The sequence below is a fragment of the Caretta caretta genome, chromosome 14, assembly GCF_965140235.1.
Source record: "Caretta caretta isolate rCarCar2 chromosome 14, rCarCar1.hap1, whole genome shotgun sequence".
NCBI classification, from domain to species: Eukaryota; Metazoa; Chordata; order Testudines; family Cheloniidae; genus Caretta; species Caretta caretta.
In genome coordinates, this window is record NC_134219.1 from 4,180,589 (window position 1) to 4,200,880 (window position 20,292).

The following is a 20,292-nucleotide window of genomic DNA, read 5'->3' on the forward strand; positions in this document are numbered from 1 at the left end:
ACAGGCTGGCAAGTTTCACAGGCTTTAAGGCATCTTCAGTTCATTGGCCACTTCACTCTATATTTTCATAGCAGAAGAAACGGCAAGTGATGCCCGGTTTGGTTCTTGCTTGTGCAAGGTTGTGTCTTGCAGCTTCTTTCCCGGTGCTCTGTTCAAGCCAGTTGCATACTGAACAATGAGCCTCTCAGTACTTCCCATGGGAGACTTCCCCAAACAGAGTAGATCTTGCTGATAGGAAGTTTTCCGTTGATTTAATTTCATCCTCACATCCACGGGGCCATTGAACCATCTCCTTTCTGACAGAGCACCCAGCCCTGGTGAAAAGAGGTTAAAAATGGCCAGCATGGATTTATCAAGAACAAATCATGCTAATCCAACCTAATTCCCTTCTCTGACAAAGGTTACTGGCCTAGTAGATGGGGGGAAGCACTAGATGTGATATATTGTGATTTTAGTAAGGCTTTTGACACAGTCCCAAATGACATTCTCATAAGCAAATAGGGAATTGTGGTCTAGACAAAATTACTATAAGGTGGATGCACAATTGGTTGAAAGACTACTCAAAGAGTAGTTATCAGTGGTTTGCAGTGGAGGGATGTACACAGTGGTGTCTCACATGGGTCAATCCTGGCTTTGGTACTCGTCAGTTATTTTTGTTCATGATTTGGATAATGGAGTGGAGAGTGTGCTTCTAAAATTTTCAGATGACAACAAGCTAATGTCAGGATTAGAATTCAAAATGACCTTGACAAATTGGAGGATTGGTCTGAATTCAGCAAGATGAAATTCAGTAAAGACCAGGGCAAAGGACTACTCTTAGGAAGGAAAAATCAAATGCCCAGCTGCAAAATGGGGAATAACTGGCTATGCGGTAGTACTGGGGATCGTAGTGGATCACAGATTGAATATTTGACAGGTTTCAGAGTAACAACTGTGTTAGTCTGTATTTGCAAAAAGAAAAGGAGTACTTGTGGCACCTTAGAGACTAGCCAATTTATTTGAGCATAAGTATTCCTTTTCTAGATTGAATATTGAATTGAGTGTGATGGAATTGCAGAAAAGTCTAGTATAATTCTGAGGTGTATTAACAGGAGTGTCCTCTGAAAGATGCAGGAGAGAATTCTCGCTCTGTCACTGGAGTACCGTCTCCAATTCTAGGAAAGATGTGGACAAACTGGAGAGGGTCCAGAGGAGAGCAACAAAAACAATAAATGGTTTAGAAAATGAGACCTATGAGGAAAAGTTAAAAACACTGAGCATGTTTAGTCTTGAGAAAAGAAGATGGCACGTATGCACACACCAGATAACAGTCTTCCAGTGTGTTGAGAGCTATTCCAAAGAGGTCTGTGGTCAATTGTTCCATGTCCACTGAACGTAGGACAAGGCAAGAGAGATTTAGGTTAGGTATAAGGAAAAAATGTCTAACTCTAAGGGTAGTTAAGCTCTGGAACAAGCTCCCAAGGGAGGTTGTGGTATTCCCGTCACTGTAGGTTTTTAAGAACAGGTTGGACAAACCCCGGTCAGGGATGGTCTAGGTTTGCCTGGTCCTGTCTCAGTGGAGGGGGCTGGACTGGGTGACCCTCTCCAGGTTCTTTCCAGCCCTGTGTTTCTATGATTCTATAACTTCAGCCTCAACTTCTCCCTATCTTTTGCTCAAGGGAGGGTCTAGCAAAGTGCCCGCTTGGGTGCTGGGAGAATGCCTGGCTCCAGAAGACTGGGTTTGATCCCAAGCTGAGGAAACATTTTCTATGAATTCTTCAGCGTTTTTTCTTAGCTGGCATTTTTCTCAGGTCTCAGACTGATTTTACTTTAAAAAAAAAAATTCATTTGTTTTGTGGCAAATGAGAAGACTTCCAGTGGAGTCTGTCGCAAATGAGTCTCCTACTGTAGCTGAATGGCTCCAAAAGCAAGTACTGTAGATAGCTGGGGGCTGAGGGGATGCCGAACCTGCTGAAGGCTCTTAATTGGTCTGATTATTTTTGATTAATCCAGCCCAGTAAATGTAACACCAAGGGGGAGTGGGAGGGGAGAGAGGAAAGGAAATGAAATAAATAAATTGATGAAGTATGTATTTGTGCTGCATATTGGATGTGTGTTTGAGGATCTGATATTTTCTTTCTTGCTTAACTAATCCAAGGAATGGATTTCTCTGCTACTTTAATAAAGCTTTATGGGCCAAAGGTAGACTTGGGACTTGCATCTCCACCTGGCACAACAGTGGCCAGGGACAGCATCCTGGGGCAAAATGGATCCATTGCAGAGAAGTGTGTAGGAATATTTCTCGCTGCTGTTCGCACTGACCCCGTATCTTGCTTCTTAAACCGACGCCAAAGCACCTGCAGAATTCCATGCAGTCTCGTTTGAGCCACACCAAACCCTATGTTACCTGTGGTTGGAGTTCAAGGCTGCCACTCGTGGTTCTAGGATATGGGTGGAGAGATGTTCATTGTGCTGGTGGAAGGGAAGTAGCTGAGGATGGGGGAAGGGAACAGCCAAGTGGCACCGAAATGGGCTGATGAAATGTCTTGACTGCTGTTATCTCCTCACTTGTTACCGTTGGCATTGGTGCGATCAGCACTTTTAGCAAGGAGCTACTGTGTGTGTGCGCGGGTGTGTATGCACAGAATTCCTTTATCCAGAAGCTGCAAAGGGGATCTGGATGGGTTTCAAACCCTGCATGCTATGGTCATTTTGATCCTGCGCTAACAGAGGGAGGTTTCAGAGTAGCAGCCGTGTTAGTCTGTATTCTCAAAAAGAAAAGGAGGACTTGTGGCACCTTAGAGACTAACACGTTTATTTGAGCATAAGCTTTCGTGAGCTACAGCTGGGAGGTCTGTGCATCAAGCCTAAAACTACCCCATACTCTCTTGACTTCGTTATGGACTTAACCCCAAAGAGACTCAGGACACCCCAGCAGATCAGTGCAGTATCTAGTGTCCCCCTTCCCTCAGGCCTGTGTATGCCTCCCCCTTCTACCCCTGCCCACTCGGATGGTCTATTTATAAGCAGCCACAGAAACAGAAATAACCTAGGGGAACTGGTTTCTTAGAGATTTCTCTTCGCTGATGTGATACAGGGGAGTGGCTGATGGCTAAATGCAGGAGGTTGGAGCACGTGGGCAGAGGGAAGGAAAGAGTCTTCTGTCCAAAGTGAGTCTGCATTCAAAGACAAAACCAGTAGAACAAAGAAATCCTGGACAGTTCTTTCCTTGCTCCCTCTAGCTGACAAAGGCTATTGGAGCCTATGACTGGTGTGTTGATTGCTACCATACAGTGTATTTAGCTGTACCCTGGTCCTATACATCTACAGTTGTGCTTGCTCCGTTAGCCAGAATTCTCTGAACCGGTTGTTGGAGGGGATCTGCTCGTGGGGCGCTATAAAGACTCCGCAGGTTACAGAAACCTCATGGGACAGTCCCAGTCCAAAGTGTTTTGCTGGGCTTTTGGGGACTTAAGTGAGCAAGCTGACCCAGGTTCCGCTGCCGTTCTGAGGCTGAAGACGGGTGGGTGGGTGGGTGGTACACGCACAGTAGCCACAAGCTAGGACAACAAAGTTCCTCCAAACAAAACTGGAAAGCAGCCAGCACCAGCGCTGGCCCAGCATCCCGCCTGTTCCTCCCAAAGCTCTCGCTGTTGATAGCGTTGGACATACAGACGTGGGGATCGGGGAGCGACCCTGACGATATAACTGACTCCCTTCATCAACAGATCTTCGGTGTCTTTTCATGTTCTGTTTTCAGAGTAGCAGCCGTGTTAGTCTGTATCCGCAAAAAGAAAAGGAGGACTTGTAGCATCTTAGAGACTAACAAATTTATTTGAACATAAACTCTCGTGAGCTACAGCTCACTTCATCGGATGTTTCATGTTCTGTTAATTAGCAATCTCTCCCTAGTGTTTGGAAACCTCTGTGCCACCCTGGAATAGGTGGCAGCCGTGGAAACGCCCTCAAACCTGGTGTGGAGGGAACAGCTGTAGGAGTCAGTGGGGAGTTGTGTCCTCATGTCGTGTCCTCATGTCTTGTCCTCCTCTTTGGAGCCAGTCTCTGGCTGAGATCAAGAAGAGCCAGGACCGAGACTGCCAGTTGGCTGGTGGGTTTGGCGTCTGGTTGCCATTTTGAGACCCCTCCAAACTCCTTTCATGTAGGCCAGCCAACAGCTGCCAGTTGATGAGAACACTTTGTCCTGAGCCTGGTTTCTAGGTAGGTTTTAAATATGATGCCCGTCACCGGGGTAACGGAGTGCTTTTCAGCACTGCATGGACGCCTGTAACAGGAAGTGCCTGCTGACTTTGAGTGCCCACCTTGGGTCTGACTTTCAGAGGGGCCTGGGCACCCACAGCTTGAGCTGAAGACAGTAGGAGCTGTGTGGGTTCAGAAGCGTTGAATTGTGTCTTGGCCGGAGCAAGGAACACGGATCGGTGGAGGCTCTTGGATTTGAAGCAGTGAGCGCAGTTTTGCTCTCTTTCAGAAGGAATGTAGATCGCTCTCATTGTTTTCTAACACTTCCTCTTTTTGGGGGGGGGGCCCCGGGGAGATGAGCCAAATTCTCCCTCGTGGCTTGGTGTCGTGCCATGTCATCTGGGAAACAGCTTGTCCTTTTTTCAGCAGCAGGCGTGCTCAGCGTGGGGAGCTGAATGAACAAATGACTGCTTGGATTCCTGCCTTCCCCTTCCACCTGTCTCCTCAGTGCTATCCTCTGTAGGGACTAAGGCTTTGCGGGGGGGGGGGGGGGGGAGGAGGGGGGGAGAAGGAGGAGTGCTGGATTGGAGCCACTCCCCCTGCTCTTCTGGTAACTGATTTGCAAGGCTAGGAGAGAAAGTGCCATATAACTAACCCTGACCCTTCTTAGTGGATTGGAGAGAGTATCCCAGGTCACTGGAGCCCTGTGGATCTTGATCGATAACCTTTTCCCACTATATTATTTAAAGACATGGTTTCAGCTTGATTTAGGCCTGCAATTCCGGTTTTCGTAAAACCAAAGGTTTGCAAAAGCCAGGGGAAGCCCTTTTCTCCAAAGTACTTTAATACCAGTGGAAATAAGGTGGTGTGTGTGCTGAGAATCAACTATTGGCCTGTGGTGTCCATGTTCCAGACCTGGCCATGCGAGATAATGTCCGTGCTTGGGTATCTGGGAGATTGGAGCTGTCGGTAGATCGGAGAGCTAGTAGGTGAAATTGACTCCTCTGCTTTCAATCGCTAACTGGTCCCTTTTGGCATGTCAATCTGCATTAATGGTAGAAACGCATCAGAATCGTTTGGCTATTCTTCATTTTAATAACATAAGGTGTTGATTGTTAACATCCTAGGCTTGTGTTACTGTGTTTAGTCCAACCTGATGGGGTCTCTTTGAAGCATCCTTGAACTTGTGCTTTGTGGTGAAAACAGGTGACACAAATGAGAAGACATTCATATTTAACCATGTGTTGTGCAGAGGCCTCTGTCTCTTGCATTCCCTGTCCTCGCTAAGAACTAGTATGTGGCTGGGAGCCAGGCCTCCCCTCCCCTCCCCTCCCGCTGCTCCCCTCTGGGAAGGGTTATTATGGGTGTGTTAAATCTCAGTACGGTGAGCCTAGCAAGTAAGTGTGTGCGCGTCAATTGTTTTCCTGCCTCAAGGCTGGCTGGGTGAAAATTGATGGCTTTGTACTGCTCACGCTTAAGCCCCTTCTCCTTTCTTCATTGTACTTCAGTGACTGCTCTGTGCGGAAATGGGCTCGAATCTCATTGGTCAGTCTGAATGGTCATGTCACACTTTTCACATTGCCAAGTGCCATGGCAAAAGCAATGACGAATAAGCTGGTGTGTTTGTGGCTGGCGTGAACAGAAGCCTGCCAGGTGTGAGCCCTGGCAAGCAGCGGTGAGCGTTGTTTCAGGGCCGCTGCCGTCCAGAAAGCTGCAGGAAGCTGAGAGATTGGACAGTCACTAAACAGAGTTACCAAAGGAGTGTGTTAGCGGAACAGTGCGGATGCTGTCTGTGTACAATGTGCACACCCCCCTTTATTTAACTTTTGGTGTGTCGTGAATCTGCTGAAAAACCTTAAGGGAGCAGAGGTCCATGCGGTGAATCCGTGAAGGGGGTTTGCTCTTTTCCTCCTGCTAGAGGAGGGATGTTAAATAACCAGGAGGGAAGTTTTTCTAAGTGTGGGTTGCTGGAGCTAGGTGCCCGGTTACCTGGGAGGAGCGTGGTGCTTGGAGGGAGTTGGGGCTACACAGGGGCATTTTTGGTTTGAGAGGCAGCATGCTCTCTGCTGGGAGTCTAACAAAATCCTTGGTGTTGAAGCAGAGGCAGTGTTGTCCAGTGGGCAGGGCCCCTGATTGGGCATCGAGAGACCTTGGTTCTGTTCCCAGCTCTGCCACTGAGCTATTGTGATCATTAAAGCTGGTCACCCTCTGCCTCAGTTTCCCCTTCCCCCCCACCTTTGGCCTGTCTCTTTATTGCTTTTATGTACAGCACCCAAAGCATTAGGGTCCTGATCTCGATTGGGGGTAATCTCATAACCTGTATTAATGTGTCGTTCTCTGTCCCGTAGGTCATGTTAGCTGCTTCTTACTGGTCCCTCCTGGCTCCTGCCATTGAATTGGCTGAAGATTCTGGGAATTTCGGGGCTTTTGCTTTCTTCCCGGTAGCTGTTGGCTTCACCCTGGGAGCAGCTTTTGTCTACTTGGCCGACCTCCTCCTCCCATTGCTGGTAAGTAGCAGTATGACTGTCTGCTGTCAGTGGCCTCGGGCTAGTCTCCCACCCACCCTGGTTGTGTCTAGGACTGTGGGCCGCTGGAAGCCCATTTCTAGCTGACCTGCACATTACCGGATGCCCGAGGGCGTTACGTGTTGCTCTTGAACGCCTGCCTTTCACACGGCAGAGTAAAGTCTGGTCTCTGAGCTGGCAGTGCAGTGTATGTGGTGTCACCATCCCTAACTCATCTGCTCATTCCCCCCTCTTGCAGATCCTCTAGGTCGGAAATAGAGGGCTGCTGTCCTAAATCGTGTGCTGTCTTAGGGGAGTGGATTACAGGCTCATAGAAATGTGGGGCTGGAAGGGACCTGGAGAAGTCACTAAGTCCACCCCCTGTGCTATGGTTGGACCAAGTAAACCTAGATCTTCTCTGGCAGGTGTTTGTCCAACCTGTTCTTAGACCCTCCAATGACGGGGATTCCACAGCCTCCCTTGGGAAGGTTAGAAAGTTAGAAACTCCCTTATAATTGGAAGCTTTGTCCTAATATCTAACCTAGCTCGCCCTTGCTGCAGATTAAGCCCATTACTACTTGTGCTACCTTCAGTGGACATGGAGAACAATTGATCGGAGTCCTCTTTGTAGCAGCCTTTCATATATCTGAGAACAATCAGGTCCTCAGTCTCCTTTTCTCAAGACTAAACATGCCCCGTTTTTCTTACCCTTTCCTCCCAGTTGAGATTTTCTAAATCTTTCACCGTTTTTGTTGCTCTCCTCTGGACTCTCTCCAGTTCGTCCACATCTTTGCCCAGACCTGGGTGCAGTATGGCCTCACCAGCGCCCAGTAGAGCGGGACAGTTACTCCCACATCTAACGTACAGTGCTCTGGGATGTAAGTGCAGCTGACTGCACTGGCCTTTGGCTTGGTTTAGGGTTGGGGCTTACCTCAGACTGTTCCCCACAGTATTTGGGGATCCCCATGATGGATTTTGCATGGCTTCAGGGTTTTGCTAGGAAAGCTGCCCTCAGCTTGTTGCCGTGTCACCAATCCCCGCTGTTCAAAAATCCTGAATCAACCCTCAAAAATCATGAGATTTTTAGCCCCCCTCCCCCTTGCATCCTGTTTTCTGAGCCTTTTAGGGTGCACTTCAGTCACCCTTTCAAGCTTTTCTCTGCAATCATGAGGCTAGGAACTTGTTTATTTAAAAAAAAAAAAAAAAGCTGATATTTTCATCTTGTAATGTGACTCCAGGAGTTGGGGCTTTAAAACACTGAATACTGGGAGATTCATGAGAGGTGGAAACGCTGCCCTTGTTAAAGCTTCCTTCAGCTGGTGCAAGTGAAAAGGATGAACTGCAGTAACCACAAGGGCCTGGAGATAGAAACATTGATTTCCTTGGATTTGCTAGCTGTCTAGAAGAGCTCTTTGAAAGGTCTAAGGTGGCTGTGTGTTTAATGAGAGTGCCAGGCAGCAAAGCATCATGAGTGCTGATGTTACTCTGTGCTTCGGTTAATGAAGTTAGGTGGATTTTTTTCTTAACCCTCCTATCAGTTTCCATTCCGGCAGAAGCCGGATACAAATCCATTTTTATTGGAGATTTAATGAAACTGCATTTCCCTGGGATTCTCTAAGTCGGTGTCTGTGCTGAATGTGGCTTTAGGCCACATACATGAAAAGTGTGGGCTCTTTCGTTTGTTTTTGTTTCTTTAACCGGCAGCGGTTTCCAAACAGTCCAGGTGAGACCTTTGTTTCAATCCTGAGATTTAATTTGCAGCGTTGCCAACACCAGTCATTCAAAAATCATGACTCAGTCTCCCAAAAAACCATGAGATTAATTTAAAAAATCAGTGTGTTTGTCTTTTTTGTTTGCTGGTGAAGGAACATTTAGGGTCAGGTTTCCAAGACTTTCTCTGCAACTACAAAGGCGAAAAACTGTAAATGACAGCTGAGTTTGTCGTACGATCACATGACTCCAGGAGCTGGGGCTTTAAGCATAACACAAAATATTAACAACAAGTCTTGGAAAATTGCAAGAATTGGTAACTCTGGTATCCAACGAATGCTTCCCCCTCCCCCCTTTCGCATTTTGGCACAACTGAAGACATGAATTTTTTTTTTTAAATCTCTAATACAAGAGTCTGTAGTAGTAAGCTCAGTTCTAGGATGTACTGCTAATAGGGAGGAATGGTGGTCTTGTGGTTAAAGTACTGGGCTGGACTCAGGTGATCTAGGCACAATTCATCACTCTGCCACTGACTCCCTGTATGACTGTGGGCAAGTCACTTAATTTTTCTGTGCCTCGATTTCCCCATCTGTAAATTGGTGCATCTAAAAACTTGGATTGATAAACAAAACTAAAGGCTCCAGTAGTTTGGCACTCCATGAGCCCCTCTACGTTAACGTGGGAGTTCTTTAAACTTCCATTTGTTGCTTAGTTCCTCTCAGAATTTGGAAGGTGAAAGTCACCAAATTGTCGTGTGTTTCAGTGAAAGGAACATTGTCCTGTGATGTAAATAACATTGGGTTCGGCATGTCCTGGTATCACGGGCATGTAAAACAACCCACCACAAGATCCAGCTCTGTCACGCAACCAAATGAATGCAATCAGCTCGCGATTGTGGTTAAAATTGTATGAAGGTTATCACCTTCAAACACCCATTTGTTTCACTTACATTTGTTTTTAAACTTGGGCCTATCTTGCCTGTCTTGGGGTTTGCGCTAATTGTATTGCCTGTATTGGGGTTTGCGATATAAGGCCCTGAAGGGACCTTCTAATGTATTTGATCAGCTGCTGACAGCTCCCAACAGAGAAAGTAAACAGTTACACTAAGCAACCCACTTCTTTCCAATGTGTCTCATGTTTTTCTCTGCCTACTGGGAAGAAGCCTACATCGCCTGTGTCTGCAGGGTTGGGTGGGAGGAGGCGGGATACAGGACTGCATGGGAAATGGTGGGCTAGGAAAGAGATGGCAGGAGGAGTGGACAGAGGGAAGTGATCAAGTTAGAGATGTTCCCTGATTGCTGGTGGGTTAATCCACCTTGCACTGTTGGTCTCTCACTTCCAAGCCAAGCTGTGGTCCCGCAAAAGGAAAAAAGCCTTCCCCATTATTCCAGGATGATGTTTAAGAGGCTCCCCTTTCTAGAGAGGTTTTGATTTGAAACCGGTTAAAATAACATCAGGAGCTGAACTTAGTTTTGGCTTGTAGTCGATGCCTTATCATCCATGTCTACTTAATCAGAGGAGCGGGTGGGTCCTTCCGCGCTCTTCCCTTGGAGTTCTTTTGGGAGGGAGTGGGAGTGTGCTGTAATATCTTAGCTTAACGAGTAGTAATCCTGCAAGGGTCTGATGACACTTGTTCCCTTGGCCTAATACTCACTCTTTGGGGATAAGAGAAGGATGTCCTATTCTCTCGGCTTCTCTTCCTCCCATTCTACCAACTGGCGGAACGGAATACCTCCAACGCAGCATAAAACAGCAGTTAGTGTGCTTTGTTGTTGTTTCTTCTTTATATTGTGGTAGTGCCTAGTAGCCCCAGTCATGGACCGTGGTGCTAGGAGCTGTACATACCCAGAACAAAAAACCAGTCCCTATCCCAAAGAGCCTGCAGTCAAAGCAATGCCCTCGTTCCACTTGTGCTAGAATAAAAAATGCCAAATGCTGGTCGTGCCCCAGGAGTTACTGGAACGGTGCATGTGAAAAGAAGGAATAAACACCCATGCTGAACTGACTGCAAAGTCCAGTGGGGCTGTGTGTGGGCTCAGAGGTCTCCCCACGTCTTTCCTTCCCAGATTGGGGCCTTCGATTGCTTTGTGGGGAGGACAGCCTGGCAAAGAGACTTGGGGGTGGTGCAGGGAATGTCATGAGAGGAACGTGGGGAGTGACTCACTTTAACAATGTATATAACTGTAGTATTCTGATCAAAAATGTATCTTCTACCTTTTTAAACTTAATGGGCCAATGACATCTCTGAAGTAACTCCTTTGGATTTAGTGGCCTGACATGGGGATGAATTTGACTCTGTGTCTTTCCCACCTTTTGGATTAAAACCTCTCGCCAGCGGTGCTTTGGTTATTAGTGCTCAAGCACCTGTCAGGTTTAAGTTACTGTAATTTACTCCAGGCTCCTCAAATCCTTTGGTGAATCAGTTGAAGAAGAAAGGAGATTGAAGAACAAAGCAGCACACTTTCTCACTGAGGTCTCTAATGGAGAAGGGACCCAGAGGGGAATACAAAGGGATATTAACACGCACTGTCCTTGTCAAAGAAGATGATGATGGATAAGGAATTTGTGGGGTTATTTTAGTGGACTGTTCTTTATGTAAAGAAGACTTCGCTTTGATGTGCTTGATGCTTCTCTCTAGCCGCTTTGGAGTGTAGCAACTCTTCCCCCTCCCCTCCCTTTTTTGTCGTTTTCAGGCAGCTCACAGAGGACTGGTATAGTTACTAATGATACCTAGGAAAGTGTTTGTGTTCCCCAGTGGAGCCCTGTGGGACAAACTGGCTAATGGGGCTGACCAGTTTGTCATTAGGTTCTTCATAAAGGGAAGGATCTAATCCATTAGATTTTTAATTTGGAAGGTTTAAACCATCTGTTCTTTCGTTAGTTGGGCTCACTGAGGGTGAGACTCTGTTTGGGTGTGTTTCCTATTGAGTATAGGTGATAATACGCCTGGAGGTGACCTGGACAATAGGACGCTATCGGGAGCAGCTCCAAAGAATGAGCCAAGTGAGCTCAGTGTAAGCCAGGAGGAGCTATGCTGGAATTGCATGTAGCGATCTCGACATTTCAAAATGACCACTGGGTGGAACTTGGCAAGCATGTCTCCATCTGCTGCTGTGTGTCAATGCAGGTAGGCGCATGCCCAGTTAAACAAGGGCATGTTCTAGTTTGTTTTGCTGGTTCTGAGCAAATGTCTGTTTTTATACTTCCCTTCCACCGGCTTTGGTGACACTTAAACAGGCCATCAGATGGTCTGTCAGCCCTGCCTGCTCAGATCTCTCTGTTGACGGGAAGGGGGCAAAGCAGAATGAGTCGCTTCTTTCTCTCACCCCTTTTTCAGTTACATTTCCTTGGTTTTTCTTTTCCCTCCCCCCCCCCCTTCTTCTCTGCTCTTTGCTCCCATCTTAACTCTCAATAGCTCAAGGCCCATAAACAACTGATACAGGAACCCTACAACATTCTAAGACTAGCTTCTTTAGCATAAGCGCCATTTTAGATAATGGCCACTTCGGCATTCTTTTAACAAGAGGCATGGGGTGGCAACATGCATGTTGTTTCAGTGTTCGGTGCCTCAGTTTCCCCAGCTGTTAACTGAAGGGATTACCACTCACCTCCCAAGGTAAGGTAAGCCCTCAGACCTTGTGAGGTGGACGGCACCATTTGGGCCGTTTTTCAAGTTGGCTACCCCAGTGGTATTTACGTTCCTATTCAGGCATTTGGAAAACCTGTGCAATGTTTTTTCTTTAAAGGAGTTGGGCATCAGAAGCTGCTATGGAAATCAGTGGGAGCTCTGGGTGACGAAAATCAAGCAGTTTTTATTTAGCTGACTAAAGTTAGGCACCTAGATTTGTAAACTTAGCAACTCGGGGGCCAATAATGTACAGATATGGCTGCTAACGTACGATGGCCGAAGACGCAGAAGCCCAGGCTTGTGTAGAAGAGCAGTAAGTTTGGGTCTCGAGTGAACTCCTTTCTTGTTGGCACTCTGAACTCTCTGCTTCTGCAAGGGAAAAAGCTTGGATGAGTTTCTCCCTTTCTGCCACCAACCTCCACGCCCCGTGCTTTGGTAAGTACCATAACGGGGGTTCCGAGAGCATTATTCTTGTTTTAGGGGGTTTCTGCACGATGAGCGAGGGGTGTGATTCCCAGCTCACATAGATGTACTCGTGCTAGCTCTTATCGAGCTACTGCAAGTGTAAACAGTAGTGTCGCACAGGCAGCAGCAGTGCAAGCATGGCTAAGCTGCGCTGAGTCCAAACCCCCCGAACCCCGTGGGTATGTAATTGGTACCAATGCTACTGTCGCTATGCCCATCAAGCTAGCATGAGTATGTCTGCTTGCGCTAGGAATTATTCCCCTCGCTCGCAGGATAGTGTAATATAGAGGGAAGAAATGAGAGAACCCTTTCCCCAGGGCTGTTCTAATTCTCCATCATATGGAACCAGAAATAGTGTCAAGACGTGGGTTTATTATTGGGACTAGGAAGGAGATCAGGAAACATGAGCCTTCTCCCTTGCATCTGGTACTCTATTGCACACCATCCATGCAGGGACTCTTGCTCTAATGCGCTTGGATTTTTTTTTTTTTAGCAAAGGCTGCCAGTACTTGACGGACAGTGCAGTGTGTGTTAGCATTCTGCCTGCGAGGAGGAGATTTATCTAGCTCAGAGCTTCTTTCTTGTTTTTTTTTTTTTCCAAAACGCTTGTGTTCAGCGTAGCAATCAGAAGAAAACCCCTCTCTTTCCCTTCTCCGGCTCCCCTTAAGAGCATCGGTTGGGTTGCAGAGACAAAACCACTGTGTGGTGGAAATGGGCATTTGTCTGAAATGTTTGTCAATCCTTGCATCTGCAAAGGGCGGAGGAGGGGGAATATTAAAGCTGTTTGCTGATGTTGTTTGAATAGCTGCCAAATTGCTCCCTCTCCTGATTTGAAAAAGGTGTAAAAAAAGAGACAGTATTGTTGAGTGGATAGGGTACTGACCTGGTCTCAAGACCTGGGTTCTGTTCCCAACTCTGCTGGCTGACCCTGGGCATGTCACCTTTCCCTGACAGTTTTTCTTCCCGACCCTTTGTCTGTCCTGCCTGTGTAGATTTAGTAAGCTGTTTGGGGAAGGGCTGCCTCTTAGTATGAATTTATGCAGTACTTTGCAGAGTGGGTCCCTGATTTTAGCTGGGACTTCTAGGCTCTGCTGCAAAACAAATATTTGTGTTCTGGCTGAATGGACCTTCCCCATATTCGCTCTTTTGCTTTTTTACCTGAATGGACAAGACGTTCCTCCCACCAGCCGTGCAGGTGGCTCAAGCAGTTTCAGATTCAAGGAGGTGGGTGTTACCTCTGACCAAGTAGCAAAAGTACAAACGGTTGAGGACAATGTCTCTGCCTGCAGCAAATGTTCTGGACTAGTGCATCTGGCAGGCTGTAATAGACAGACAGACGCAAGCTGCTTTAGGCAGTACTGCAGTGGTTTGTAATTATACATAAATATCTAACAACCGTGAATTAGTGATGTTTTGTTGTTCGAGCGTAACACGATTGGAGGTAACAAAACAATGAGTGACTGCTGCAGTGGTCTAGATTCTGATCTGGGTGTGACTGACAGCAAAATCTGGCTCTGTGAGAGTTGTATTTAAACAACCTATTGATCACGTGCAGTCCTGACTTCTCAAAATTGCTCTTTCCACTGTAAATCTAACCACCGTTCTCGAGTTTAAGGGCATGTCTTCACTGGCAACGTTAAAGCGCGGCCACGGCAGCTTTTTAACGTGGCTTGTGTATTTGCTGCAGCGCTCTCTCCCAGCATTCTAAAAATCCTCCTCCACGAGGGGAGTAGCTCCCAGCGCTGGTGCCCTGTCCACAGTGGCACCTTGCAGCGCTCGGGGGTGTTTTTTCACACCCCTGAGTGAGAAAGTTACAACACTGTAAAGTGCCGGTGTAGACAAGCTCTTAGTTGGGCTTTTTGTCCTTGTTCTCTGGGAACAATCGGTACAGATTGGGACTCAAACCCAGGCCGCCTGCCATGGTGGTGCTGGATGTAGTCACAGGGCCGCCACGCCAGCGGGCTGACTTAGGGTTGCACAAAACTGAACAGTCTTGCCCTCCGCCCCCCTTTCCCCGAGGCGCCTCTGTCGCTCCGTCTCCCGCACCCTCACCTATTTTCACTGGGCTGGGGAAGGGGGTTGGGATGCAGGGAGCAGGTTATGGGCTCCGGCTGGGCGGTGCTTACCTCACACGGCTCCCAGTCGGCAGCGCAGCAGGGCTAAGGCAGGCTCCCTGCCTGCCCTGGCTCCGCGCTGCTCCCGGAAGCAGCTGCTATGTTCGGCCCCTAGGCGGAGGCGTGCTGGCTGTGCCCAGAGGCGCCTCCCCTGCAGCTCCCATTGGCTGCAGTTCCTGGCCAATGGGAGCTGCCGAGGCGGCGCTTGGGGTGGGGGCAGCGCGTGGAGCTTCCCTGATTGCACTTGCGCCTAGGGGCCGCAGGGACATGCTGGTCGCTTCCGGGAGCTGTGTGGAGTCAGGGCAAGCAGGGAGCCTGCCTTAGCCCTGCTGCGCTGCCAACCAGACTTTTAACAGCCCGGCCGGCGGGACTGGCCGGAGCCGTCTAGGTCCCTTTTTGACTGGGCGTTCCGGTTGAAAACTGGGCCCCTGGCAACCCTAGGCTGACTGTTTCCCAAGTTGTGCCTTAAAGGGGAACATTAATAGATTTTTAAAGCCAGAAGGGACCATTCTGATCCTTTCGCCTGAGCCCCTGCAAAATGCAGCCATTGAGGAACTTCTACAGAACTTCTGTTTGAAGTAAAGTAGATCTTTTAGCTTGACATCCGGTCCTGATTTTGAAGACTCCAAGAGAGGAAGCTTCTAGCACATCCCTAGATAGATTGTTCCAGTGGCTAACACCCGAATAGTTTCTACCTTTTTTCTAGTTTGAATTTCTCCAGCTCTTGGATCACATTACGCCTTTTTGTGCTAGATTAAAGAACTGCTCACGACCAGAAATCTCTTCCCCATGTAGGCCGTGATCAAATCCCCTCTTCACCATCATTGTCCTGGTACACAGGTCAGAGAGTGAGGAGCTCTTTCTGAGTGGGTCATGCTCTCTGGGTAGGCCTAAGCTTACCGTGCAGAGTACAGACACTGGGTGCCCGGCTGGCACGTGTAGCACCAGCATAGAGGCTGAGGCACGGTTTAGCAGAGTGCCCTCGGCATCTGAACGCCCAGGCGATGCTACGCTGTTATTTTCAGCGGCGTGTAGTGTCTGTGGCCGGAGCCTTTCGCCACGGTATGTAGCTACACGTGTCGTGCCTGAGCTCTACGTGCCGCCAGAAGTGCGGATGTAGGCTACGTACATAGGAAGCCTGCGTTACAAATCTGGTTTAGAGAGCTCCTCGTTCTCCAGCCCATCTCCTGCCCGCCCGCCCTCCCCCCACTCCTTCCAGGCTTCTTGCTCTGAATGCTACTGTTATGGAATTTGGAGGCCTCTCTCCCCACCGCGCTTGCAAAGGTAGGGAGAAAGCAGATCTGTTTTTACGAGAGCGTGAGTACTGTGAAAGGAGTCTGATGGTTTTGTGTGTCCCCTTGCTTGTCCCCCACCGCTACATGGATAGTGTGTGCCCAGGTGTATGTCTCCTATTAACTATATTATTCTTTACCACCCCCCTGACTGCGTGACACACTCTTTGCTGCGTGATCGTTGCCCTGAACAGGATAATGAGGCTTAATATGTGTTACTCCTCTACCACTGGGTTTCGCTTGGCTGTATGATTAATCTTCTGTCTGCATGTTAAAATGCAGCACATCCCTAGCTCCCTGGAAGGGAATGCTGCCGGCGCTGGCAATGGCTGGAGGAGTTGCATTGCCGGTGCATAGCGCGATGTGTTGGAGTCCGTGCCATGCTTCCCTGTGTTTCTGTCAAGCTGCTAATCGCTTCAATCCATTTGGTGTCAACAGATGCCATGGTGCAGGAGTTACTGCTGTTGTGATGCTGATGGACTGAAACTTCCTCTCAAGAATTAGTGTGGGCCATTCAGAAAACTTTAGGGGTGCGTGCATGTGACTTTAAGGGACAACCAGATGTTAATTTCCAATCCTGCATGATGTGCCATAACTCAGTTATAACTAGGAGTCTGTCGGTCTTTCCAGTATAAAGGCCAATAACCATGGGGGAAGCATATCTAGAGAAGCAGATTTAATCCCACCTGACTGAATCTTTATCCGCTAAAACATAGGATTTTTTTCCTCAGTGTACAGTGTAGATCAATAAAGCCGTGTTGAAGGCTGGGACCATCCCTCACTATTTATTTTAAAGCCTTTTCAAATACCTTCTGTAAAACTTGTATTAGCTGTAGCTCAATCTGGAGTGTGTATTCTGCGGGCACAGAAATTTGCCTGTATTTTGCTTTATGGAAACAGTGATGCAATTGATTTAATTTGTAGTGTCTTGCAGGGCCTCAACTCTTCTGCAGGCCCGAGCATTTCTTGACCACCCCTGGAATCTCCCAGGCGGTGAATTGCATAAATATTTTGATTAGCAAGCTGAAGTGCGACAGGTTGAACATGCAAGGTACGGAAGGAAGGTACGGAACAAGGTACGGAAGGAAGGTACGGAAGGTTGAACATGCAAGGTACGGAAGGAAATTAGGCAAGGAAATTAGGGGTGATGTAACTGTTATTCAGAGGTGTGAAAAATCCACACCCCTGAGCGACACAGTTAAACTGAGCTAACCTTGGTGTAGACAGCACTAGGTCCACTTCAGGGGAATTTCACCCTCCTACCTATTGCCTCGGAGCGTTGAGCAACTGATCTGGGATGATATGGCAATAAACCAAAAATGCACAGATGTTTGACACTTTAAACAAAGTCATGTTGTATTTTTGCTCTTATTTTAGCAAACAAGTTTTGGGGCAGGGTCATTCATGGAAATTGCAAATTTTTAAGCAGCCGTCGGCGAAAACTTGCAGAAATAAATTCATAACTTCCTTAACATGAGAATTCACCCTGGACACCTGTTGTGGTTAGACTAGTGTGCAACCAGTTTGAGGGTAGAAACATACCATGCGGATCTGTGTACTGTTGCTTTGAATCTATAGCTGGAAGGCCCGTAGGAGGTGACGTGCACAAGTTCAAGGCAGAAGCTTTACAGTGAAGCAGAGGGGGGAGAGTGAGGAGCCTTGGGGCCAGTACTGTGTTCTTTTTTTCTAGCAAAATGCCTTGCTCGGAGTTATCCTTTGTCGTGTAGACCAGGCCTATGTCTCCACTGGCGGAGTGACAGCGCCGCTCAGAGAGTGCGGAAGGGAAACCGCTGTTGTGTGTTCACACTGTCAGCTGCCTGCGCAATAGTGTGTTCACACGTTCGGCACTTGCAGCAGTGTTCGGAGCGGTGCACTCTGGGCAGCTGTCCCTCAGAGCACCTCTTCCTCTTCCGCCGCTAAGAGTTGCGGGAAGGTGGAGGGGGTTGTGGGACATCCTGGATCCTGTCCCCATGCCCCATGATGCATTGCTTCGCATTGGGGCTGCATGACGTTTAAGAGCCGCTCCATGGCTTCGTTCTGGCAAGCTGCGTTCTCCTTTCGGTCTCTGTTCTCGCTGTCCCGCCACTCCTTCAGTTCTTGTTTTTCGGCCATGGAGTGCATCATGACATCACGCAGAAAGTCCTCTTTAGTTCTTCGTGGCCGCTTTCTAATTCTGCGCAGCTGCTCAGCCAGCAATAACAAAGAGGGAGGCTGGGCTCCCAAGGTCATATCTGTGAAGTCAAAATGCAACGTTTTACAGAAGCAGTATTGTTTGCAACACACAGACCACTGATTCAGTGATTTAAAACACAGCCACTATTCACACACTTGTCACTAACTGGCTGACCCCAGGCAAGCACACGTGAGCCACAAGACTCCCAAAATGGTGAGTAACTGCGGGAGCAGGGGAAATCAGTGTTCCAGGACCGTACTGGGCACGTGGCTCTTGGGGAGAGCCAGCATTGTAGCGGGGGGCCTTATAATCATTCCTGTCCCCGCATTTTCCACAGGCTGTGTTCATTATGGAAGATCTCTCGCTGCTGAGGGTGAGCAGGTAATCAAGGGAGGGTCTTCTCCAAGCCTGTGGCTTCCGCCCTGACCCTTACGCAGCTCACCTGTGTGCAGCAATGGTCCCTCACCCCTGTGATGGCAGAGTGGCAAAGGAAAGTTACCCTTAATGAGAAAAGAAACAAAGCAGCCCTGCCAAAGAACCGGTGGCAGCGGATTGCCCAGTATCTCCATGAGTGACGTGGAGATCTCTAGGGCAGATTCTCGTGAAGTGAGGGAGTCAATCAACACCCTGGTCCACCGCTCAGACTAGGCATGTGGTGGTACACGCCTCATACAGACACAAGCCTGCTTTCTGCAAGCCTCCTGCCCCCAACAACTCACCTCAGCGATTCCCCAAATCAAAGCCGCTTACCAGGGGCCTCCTCTCCTGTTTGCGCTTCGCCAAGCTCCGACAGCTGTGACCGGCTAGCCTCCTCCGGGGTAGAGAAGAGCTCCTGGCTGCATGCATCTCTGATCTCCGAGTCATCGTCTGCCTCTGGGTCCCTCTCCCCCTCCACATGCTCGTCCAAGATTCCCTCCTCCTGGCTCGGTCCACTCTCAACTGGCACGCGAGCGACCGAAGTATCCACTGGGGCCTTTGCAGTGGAGGTGGGGTCGCCGCCGAGGATCATGTCCAGCTCTTTGTAGAACCGGCAGCTCGTGGGCGTAGCACCGGAGGGGCCGTTTGCCTCCTGCACCTTGTGGTAGGCGTCCTGCAGCTCCTTCACTTTGATCCTGCACTGCAGTGTGTCTCGGTCACGGCCCCTTTCTGTCATGCATCGTGAAATCTGTCCGTAGGTATCATAATTCCTATGGCAGGAGCGCAGCTGGGACTGGACAGCCTCCTCTCCCCAAATGCTGATGAGGTCCAGCAGCTCGGCGTTGTGCCAAGCGGGGGATCGCCTGGTGCGTGGAGCAGGCCTGGCCACCTGGAAAGATGCCCTGAGACCACTGCATGCATCACCGAGCTTCCCAAGGAATTTACGGGGTGGGGCTCACAGCTGGTCACCTGAGGGCAGGGCAGTAGAGTTCAAACCGATGACCAGAGAGGCGAGAACAGGCATCGTGGAACACCTCCCGGAGGCCAGTCACAGCTCTGTCATCGACCAGAGCGTCTTCACTGGCACCGCGGTGCTGTAGCCCCGGAGCAGAAAGCCCCACGCCTCTCGTCGGGGTGGTTTCTTTACAGCCCTAGTAATGTGCGCAGTTTCTGCACACTCAGTGGCTTGGCCGTGTGCACCCCAGGGGCGTTACAGCGCTCAAAGCTGCTTTGCTGCGCAGAAACGTGCCAGTGTAGACAAGGCCAAAGTTTTGTCAGCAAAAGTTACGCCGCTTTCATTAAAACAGCCGTTGCATGTCCACACTAGCTCCTTGTGTCAGCAGAGTGCGCCCACGCTAGCAGCTCTTGCATCGACACAGAGAGCAGTGCACCGTGGGTAGCTATCCCACTACGCAACTGGCCGCAGGGTGCTTTGGGAAGGGTTTGCAATGCCTCGTGGGGCAGGTACACCATCACATGATGCAGGTGTCTCAGTCCCATCCTTCCAGGGGCATTCTCATAGATTGTCAGCTGCTTTTCAACTGAAGTGGGAGAGGAGAGTGGCGTCTCTGTGATGGGGAGACAGCAGAGCTGGCCAAGGGAGCTGTCAGACACTTCCTGGAGCTTTGAAAGGGGAGGGACAGCAGAGATCAAAACAGTGAGCAGAGTGGTCAAGGCAGGCATTGTGGGATGCTGGGGGAAGCCAGTTCTGTCGACATAAGGCACAGCAGTGTCTACACTGATGCTTTGTCACTTTAACTTTGCAGCAAAAGGCTTTATGCCTCACATTGAGATGGTTTTATTTTGTTGGCAA

At 48.9% G+C, this 20,292-nt stretch overlaps 1 protein-coding gene across 11 annotated transcripts in view; it reads left to right on the plus strand.

Annotated features, from left to right (window-relative positions):
• SLC39A11 (solute carrier family 39 member 11) overlaps positions 1–20,292 on the plus strand; it is a 411,797-nt gene that overhangs the window by 18,479 nt on the left and 373,026 nt on the right. For all 11 annotated transcript variants that reach the window (XM_048818934.2, XM_048818936.2, XM_075119187.1 and 8 more), the window contains one exon: positions 6,525–6,683. In XM_048818934.2, coding sequence (XP_048674891.2) covers positions 6,525–6,683 — 159 coding nt within the window. The remainder of the gene's footprint in view (positions 1–6,524; positions 6,684–20,292) is intronic.